Raw genomic sequence first — 8,741 nt, 5'->3', positions numbered from 1 at the left:
TTAGTGGTAGTTTTTTCTGACTTTCATTCTCTTAGTTCATCCAACAATGTGGTAAGCCTCTAATTCTCTGCATTAAATCCTTTTTTATTTGAAATACTTGAAGAAGTTTCTGTTTTCCTGATTGAATCGTACTAACATATCTATAGAATAAAATGCAAAAAAAAAATGCACAAAAAGGTGAGATTGAGTCTTCTTATATTTTCTTAGTAAGAAAGAGAAACATTTGAATATCTGAAAGATAGACTCTGGGGACTCTAATTGGAACAACTGAGGTTGCTGTAAGAATGGGGAAGTCTTGGCTCAGGTTTAGCTAGGAGAGCTCGAGGAATAAAGGATGGGAAATCATAGGCATCTCGGTAAGAAGTGAGGTTTCAAAATATCTATAGATATTACCTATATTATCTTTATTTATCTTACTTATAATCTTATTCATAAATGAGATAATTAAAGAAATATTTATCTTTCCCTGCTGCTGGACAAGGGATTCTTAACAGCGGAATGATCTCGAGCAGAATAGACTGAACAAAGAAAAATGTAACTCAAATGGAAAAATGATCTTCCTAGTGCTGATGCACATGAGACTGTAGCTGGAGAAGAGATGATTGAAATAAGGAGATTTACTCCATAATAGATGTGCATCCATATGACCTGTGGGGAGAGGAAGAAACCTATAATCTCAACAAAATGATAGCTTTTTAATGTTTTGCTGGACAAGCATCCTGACCCGTTTTAAATGAATGTTATCCAAATCCCATTCAACTAGCCTTTTTGGAGTTTGCTAAATTATACAATTTGTCTTCCCCTTATCTGTAGAGAAGCATGAAACCCCTCCTCCTGTCCAGACCACAAGGCACTTCTCAGAGAGGGTCTTAGGTTGTACCCTGGCATAATAGAAAGCCCATAATTTTGATACATTCAGCAATGTGATTGTCAATCAGCTCCTGCTTGTGAGTGTTCCCTTCACCTCCTTCTTCCATGCAGGTTTTAGGTAAAGGACAAGCCTTATTTTAAACTCTGAGTCTTTATCTTATTTTCTACACAAAATCAATCAATATAAGGGAGCAAATATGAAGAGAGACTTCTTTAAGCAACAGGGATGTGTCTTTTCCATTATCAGTGGATATTTACTCAGATTGGGGTTGAGAGAAGCAATTTCAGTGTTACATACTATCAAGTTGGTTCCTCATATCTGAGCTTTTATTTTTCTTGGAGACTTGAATGCATTTCCTTCTGCACTAACACCAGCTGGAATGGAGTGCCTAGGGATTGGGGCCCAGAAAATTCCTGTCTTTACCCATCTGGACTGCACCAGGAATGATTTCTTTGGAGGCTCCCAGAGAAGAGCCAGGGGTCAGCCACTCTGGGGTCCACTTGGTGTGCGGGGTCAGAGAGAAGAATCACAAGCAGACATGAGCTCTGGGAGGTTATGGCAGGGTGAGCCCAAGATGGGCAGGCAAATGAAGCCGCTGCATCTGAACCCTGGGCACAGTGAAGCCCATGGCTGAGGAAATGAGAAGGAGCAGACTCCGTGCCCGGGAAGATGGGAGGGACATCTTGGACGTAGTCAGAGGAGCTTGTGGTTACTGGGTTGGGCTCTGACTTTTGTGTGTCTTTTATTAGTGACCGTGGATTCCCATGCCAGGCTGCCAGTCATGACTTAAGGGCATCCAGCTCCCTCTAATGCCTACTTTTTCTGTAGGCAAATTTAGTTTTACTGAAATCTACTGTTGGGTAGATTTGATGATAAAAGCTATTATTTTGGAGGAAGCATGTATATTAGGACAAGTAATGAACACGTATTTGTTTAGAAATGATTTAAGCGGGTTGTAAAGGAATAATGTTATTTTTATATGTGTGTGGGCATAGTTCTGTTATGTTGGTAGAATTAAAATTGTTAAGTAAATCAAGAGAGCAGGTCTCGTTCTATAAGGACTAGGAGAAAGTGATGTGATGAAGAGAGGGGAGCCACGGAGCAAGGCCATGGGTGAGGAGACCCAAAGCACAGGTGGATGTTGAAAGTGGAACAGAAGTTGCAGCTGAGAATATGCCAGGCAGCCCCCACCCCATGCTGGTGGCTGTGGTTAGAGACAGGGCCGGGCCCCACTTGCCCAGCTCAGTGATCTATGGAGCAGCCACCACTTTCATCCTCAGCTCCCCATTTCTGTCCAGTTTGACTCCAACAGGAGGGTGGCTGGAAACATCCATCCTCCCCAAGAAACACCAGGAGAAAACTGATCTGCATCTCAATTGCTTATGCAATTGACAGTATAGGAAACTATAGCACTCCCTCAATGGCTGGCCTGGTGACTGGTATTACAATCAGGAGATTCATAAACAAACCATGAAAACTATGATTAGAAGTGGAGCATGGAGGTCTCATTATACCCTGGGGGAAGGTGAAGAGGAAAGAGAATGAAGGCATGAAGGGGTGGACTTGGGTTGGACAAAAACAAGGTGAGACTGCAGGTCTCAATGTTGACTGTGTGGGCACCTGCCTCTCCCTTCTCTGGCATCGCTGAGACCATTATCCACAAATCAAGGGCCTCGTGAATCGAGGTGGCCTCACCCAGGGCATCATCACAACCTAGTAGGGAGGCTGGGCAATGGTGGCAAGGCTTATTCCCCTGGTGGCTTTTGTAAATTGGCCAGGGTTGGCAGCGGTGTGGTAACTAGCAGCTTGAATGCTTCTTCTGTTCCTTGCTGCCACTGAAGAGGGTGGAGATTTCCCAGAAGGGTAGACCAGAGAGTCAACATCCCACTATCAAAATCCCACTCATTCTTCAAGGTCCAGCCCATCTATCACCTTCTCTGTGAATCCTCTGAATGCCCCCAGTTGGTTGGATTGGCATTTCCTCTTTATTTCATTCTGTCATTGACTGTGCATAATTGTTCCCCCCTTAGATTTGAGCTTCCTGAGGCAGGGACTGTGTGTCCTACAATGTCCACAGCAGGGCTTAGTTCATTGCTGGCTCTCAGTGGTGTCTCTGAAGCTGGATGAATGAATGGAAGCACATACTCTTTGACACACACGTGGAGACCTCTTCTTGACCTATTCTTGTTGAGATCTATTGGGTGGCGCATTGGTGTAGGTTATGTACTATGCATGTGTACTAAACCTCACAGCCCTGGAACTGGAAGGGTGCCAAGCTTTGGATATGGGGTTATGAGGGTCAGAGTGTCCCAGCCTTCACTCTTCCCCCGCAGTCCATGTGTCTGTAGAGGAAAGGAGAGCTCCCTTCATGGACACATGAACTATGTTCCTAAGGCTTATTTCAAAGTTCTGCTTCCATTTGGCAGTAAAGATGATCCTAGATAGAATGGATAAGTTAAGGAGGAAGGCATTGAAATAGGTGAGTTGGAGAACTAGCAGCAAGTATTCAAAGGCTACTCTCTCCTCTGTGAAGCTTCCCCTGAAGTGTCCTCTCTGGTGTAAGCTCCTGCAAGCAGAGTTCCAGGCTCCTTTCTCTCTGTGCTCCCTCTCTCTACACAGCTGTGTGCCCATTGTTCTACAACAGCTCTTACAGCGCTCTCCTATGTGTCTGCTCCCCCTCCCCCTCCTACCACTGCACTGCGAGCCCCTGCAGGGGCAAACACAGGGTGTTCATGTGCCAGGACATCTAGTGGACACTCCCTCATGTTTCTTAAATGAATGGGCGAAGAAATCCCCTCGAAATTCATAGGTTGAAATCCTAGCCCCCAGTGTGATAGTATTAGGAGGTGTTAGGAGGTGGGGAAATAATTACGTCATGAGGGTGGGGCTTTCTTGAATGAGATTGGTGACTTTGTAAGAAGAGACCACCAGAGCTTGCCTCTGTCTTTCTGTTTTCTGCCATGGGAGAATATGGCAAGAAGATGGGTATCTGCAAGCCAAGAAACAAACTCTCACCAAGAACTGAACCTGCTGGTACTCTGATGTTGGACTTTCCAGCTTCCAGAACTGTGAGAAATAAAACGTTTGCTGTGAAGCCACCAAGTCGATGGTATATTTGTTATAGCAGCCTAAACTGACTAAGATGGAGACGAATGAATGAAAGAATGAATAGGCTTCAATTGCTGTATAGATTAGGGAGGCAGAGATCCCTAGAAGCAAATTTCAACCTGAGTTTGATCCCTGTTCTGCCACTTACTAGCTATGTGACAAGCCATGGGCCTTGTCCATCAAATAGAGATAAATAATACCAGCCTCACACGGGGTGGTGCAGGAATGAACAGCCTAATCAAAATGCTCGATGCCATGGCTGGCACACAGCACTCAACAAGTGGAAGGTATGATGGCTGGCTACTTGACTCATTTAGGGTGCTGCAGGAATACAAAGCCATTTCAACATTAAATGAGGTGCTGACATTAAATTGAGAGTGCTCTCTGTTCTATTGCTATGCTCCTAACTGCAGCTCTCAGGTAGAGGGAGACAGAGAAATGTACCTATTTTGTTCAGGCCTAGAAACTGAGGCCTGGGGAGCCCACTTGTTGAGTAGCCAAAGATGAAAGATTTCAGTAAACTGGAGAGCATTCATCCATTCAAGAGGGATTCATTCATTATTGGGCACCTACTGCATGCCAGGCCATGCCTGCTTGCTTCAACAGTGAAGAAGGCAGGCTGAGCTAGGTAGAAACTGAGCAAAGCTTAACACAAACTAGTCCTTGTCCCCTTGGCCTGAGAAAGCAGCCCCAGAGGAGAAGCAATGAGTTGCCAAGCATCTAATGCTCTGAGTGGGTGAAGAACTTAAGGCTCTTTTATCTGGTTTAATCACAAGAGCAACCCAGTCCGGCAAGCTTTTAATTTCTACTTTACTCATCATTGAGTGGCTGAATCCACTCTGCTGGGTCAGGAAGCTGAGGAGGCAGAGGTAGGGCCTGGGCCATCTGAGGTCCCCTATTTTCCCTGATGCTGCAAAGGAGGGCCTGATACCCCTTCCCTGCAGTAACCTAGCCTGATGCAAACATTTAATTTCAAGGCAAGCTGTTGGAGCAAGGGTGCCGATTAGGTCAGCTGGTAGCATCTTGTAGCATTCAAGGACAATGCCCCACACTTTTGCAGCCCATTTTGCACTCCTGCTCTTCATTCATTTGTTCTGTCCTCTGCTTTGTTGGTTTCACTTCTCACTTCCAGGCTGGCCTCTGCCAGAGAGCAATTCCACATTTTCCCGGCAGCCTGGCTGCCTACCATCTCATTCTCAGACACTGAGCCAAGTGGCCCTGTGTGTGCAAAGAAGCATGCTCAGCTTCCCTGGCAAATTCAAAAGGCAGCCGCAGCAGCCATGGGCCCAGGGCTATGCAGCCAGAGCCTGTCGCTGGTGCTGCACTAGGAGCATTTCCACTGGGTGGACCTGGGTGACAGCTGGCGTTGGAGAGGCGCTGGCAGCTGAGCCGGGTGTGGGGACAGCAACTGTGGGAAATGGCTGGATCACTCACCTACGAAATCTAATGCCATGAGTTTGGCTTGATCTCAGGCCTCAGTTTCTAGACCTGAGCCAAACAGGTACATTTCTCTGTCTCCCTGTACCTGAAAGCTGCAGTTAGGATCATAGTGATAGAACAGACTGCACCCCTAAATTAATGTCAGCACCTCATTTAATGTTGGCATGGCTTTGTGTTTCTGCAACATCCTGAGTCGAGTAGTGAGCTACCGTCCATTAGTTGAATGTCTGCCGTGTGTTAGCCACTGCACTGAGCACTTTGACTAGACAGCTCCTTCCTCCATCACCCCCTCTGAAGCTGGTGTTATTTATGCCCATTTTATGACCTTCGTCAGCTTCAGTGGCAGCAGATCAAGGTCAAGCTTAGAGACTTCCTTCACCACTCTGGAACCTGAGGGCTTGAGTTTAAATCCCAGCTAAACCACTTCCTAGGTTTTTGGTCTTGGGCAAGTTTATCAACCTCTTGCTTCAGTTTCCTCCTCTGCAGAGTGAGAATAATAATAATGTCAACCTCAAATGGGTAGCTATGAGAATTAAATGACCTAGCCCATGTAAAGCATCTAGTTAGTGCTCAATGAACATGTCTTGCTCTTTTCTGGTCATCCTCTGACCTTTTTTCTGTTTCTGTCATTCTCTGGCCCTTCACTGTATACCTCTCAGAGGCTATTCAAGGTAAGGGTTTGCTCATTACCAGTCCTGGCTGACTCTCATAAGATGCCTCTTCCAGTACCTCTCTATGCTTCTGCAGTTGAATTTGTAATCTGTACGCATATGAGCTACACAGAATATCTGCTTTGGGTCAAGGATGTGTCCATGGAAAACAAGAGAGGAAAGCCAGTCACCCAAAGTAACTGCCACAGAAACACCAATGCAGTGAGCCTCTGGTGTCCTGCCCAGTGGCCCAAATGCCCAAATCGGCCACCTGGCTCCTAGTTTCTTGCCTGGAGAACCTGGGAGCATGGGTGATATGCAAAGTATTTACCAACACAGAGGGACCTGAACCAATCAGAATGGACCTTGGCCACAGTGCTGGAGCGTGGGGCACATGGAAGGCTTAGAGCCATTGCTTTTGACCACCTGGCAAGGAAGCATCTGAACAATTGGCATTGCTACACAGGTGTGCTCTGGGTCTGTATCTGCTTTGCCAGTGGGAAGAGCCAGGGTGCAGCAGTAGCCTATGAGGAGTCTGGGCTACAGGAAGCTGAGTTCCGTCTTCCTGTCACTCCTGAGTGCAGGCTCACCTTATGACAAGATGGTTGAAGGTTGATAGAATTAAGTGGCCTTCAGGGCTTTTGAGCTGAGGTGGTATTAAAAATGTTGGCTTCAGCATCAAACCATCCACTCGTGAACTTTGGCATCTTAAATGAGTCTTTAATTTCTGAGAATCTTGGTTGTTTGATTGTAAAATGGGTGCAACACCCCAACAAGGGCTAGTATACAAAGCATCTCACACAGGGTTCAGACACATGGCCTCCTTCTCCTCTTGGAGAAGTCTTGGTGTTCTTCTTATTAGGTGGGACTCCTTCCCACTCTGAGGGTCAGCTGGGTGCAAGTCTTCCTTTGAAGCATCCACACTTGTTCTTTTGTTCATGCAGCAGGAGTTTATAAAGTGCCTACTCTGTGCCAGGCACAGTTTTAGTGGTCAGGAATGCCTCAGTGAACATGCCAGACAAGGCCCCTGTCCTCACAGAGCGTGGAAGGGGAAGTAGAGAACATGGTAGACAGGCCTTTCCTCCCACTGCAAGCATGCAGCAATCCAGAGGCCTGGATGCTACTAACACAATGGCAGTGGCAACAAAACCCACCAGACAAAACAGAGCCTAACTTGGAATCAGGGAAGGAAACTCTCAGAAGCCAGAAGCAAAAGAAAGACTTCACACCACGGGCCTGAGAGGGGCTGCCATGGAAGTGACAGAAGTTCAGGAACTGGGTCTGGGTCAGTGGTTCCCAGCTGGGGCTGCACCTCTATGTGACCTGGGGAGCTTCAGGAGATGCCTGGACCATACGCCAGACCAAGGAATCAGATTTCCTGAAGGCCAGGCATAGGTTTCAGGAGGTTTTAAAGCTCTTCCAGTGGTTCCAATGTCCAGCTGTGCTCGTAAAGGTCTTCGGGGTGGGGCTAGGGGGTGGGGTTCTAAAGCCTGCACAACCCTGTGTAAGGCAAGGCTCATGAAATTCTCTGAGCGGGTCAAATGGGGACTGGAAAAATTCCACCCACTAGCTCAGCTAATGGGTAAAAATGCTGGGGATTTATCTGGAGCTGCAGAGGGTAGTGTCACCCTTGGGAAATTCAAAGCTGGCCTGTGCCTGTTGAGAGCACCAGCGATATGGTCACATTGCTAGTCTGTTGCCAGCACCCCAGGCGGAGTCATCAACAATTACTTTGGAGGATGGCCACTTCCACCTTCCAGGGCATAGGTGACCGCTGTGGGAAACAAGTCCCCCTGGAGCATCCGAGAAGGGCAGGCAGACCATAAACTAGTGAGCAGATATGTCATTGTTTCTCAGTTCTGACCGTGAGCCAGGAAGATGTCCATGATCAGCCAGAGATGTTGATTAAACTTGTGTGGAGTGTGGCCTGAGCATTGGGATCTTTTAGGAGGGTTCTTGGGGTTGAGAACTACGAAACAAATGAGATAATTTAGTTTATGAAGACCACCTAGCAGGATAATGTGTCATATAATAGAAAGTAATTAGCTGAGGGAGACCAGGAGCAGGCTCCCCAGGAGGTGACATTCAATTTGAAGCATGAAAGATGAGGCAGAGGGGGCAGACAAGGAGCTGGGAAGCAGATTTCCAGGCAGAGGGCACAACAAATGCAAAGGCCATGACACTAGAATGACAGGGAGCCAGAGGGAGGAGGGCTCAAGGTCTTGTAAGCCATGGTAAGATGCTTGGAATTTTCTTGCAAGGATGAAGGAAAGCCACTGAGGGTTTAAGCAGGGCAATGATGTGATCTGATGTTAGACAAACAGAATCCTGAAAACTCACAGCTGCATATATTTCATTTGCTTTATAACACTGAGTATCCCCACTCCCTCTACTCAATTTCTCTATCTACCTTGTCCTATATTTGCATTTTTGCAATAACTCCATATGGGAGGTCAGTAGCTGTCTTCTCCATTTTACAGATGGAAAAATACCAGAGCCAAGTCTCATTTGTGCCCTCTAGGTTCTTGTGTGTCAGGCTTTCAGATTATCTGGTACTCCTTCCAGAGCTCCTGCCCAGAGATGGGGCACTTGTGAACACAAGATGCAGTTAACCTGTCCCGCTGTTGTTATTACAGTGAGTTATATTCTTGCCCACCTTGGCCACTGGAATG

At 46.7% G+C, this 8,741-nt stretch overlaps 1 protein-coding gene across 1 annotated transcript; it reads right to left on the bottom strand.

The window, feature by feature from the left end:
* Positions 1–6,105: 6,105 nt before the first annotated feature.
* On the bottom strand, positions 6,106–7,009 carry LOC108541749 (uncharacterized protein C15orf32). Its single transcript, XM_017891375.1, is given in 5 exon segments — positions 6,106–6,230; positions 6,661–6,819; positions 6,822–6,890; positions 6,893–6,943; positions 6,946–7,009. Coding segments are annotated over 5 exon segments (468 nt in total).
* Between the last annotated feature and the right edge of the window lie 1,732 nt (positions 7,010–8,741).

Source organism: Rhinopithecus bieti, unplaced genomic scaffold (genome assembly GCF_001698545.2).
Source record: "Rhinopithecus bieti isolate Rb0 unplaced genomic scaffold, ASM169854v2 scaffold_20798, whole genome shotgun sequence".
NCBI lineage: Eukaryota > Metazoa > Chordata > Mammalia > Primates > Cercopithecidae > Rhinopithecus > Rhinopithecus bieti.
The sequence above is the reverse complement of the archived record's forward strand: the minus strand, read 5'-3'. Positions and strand labels throughout refer to the sequence as shown.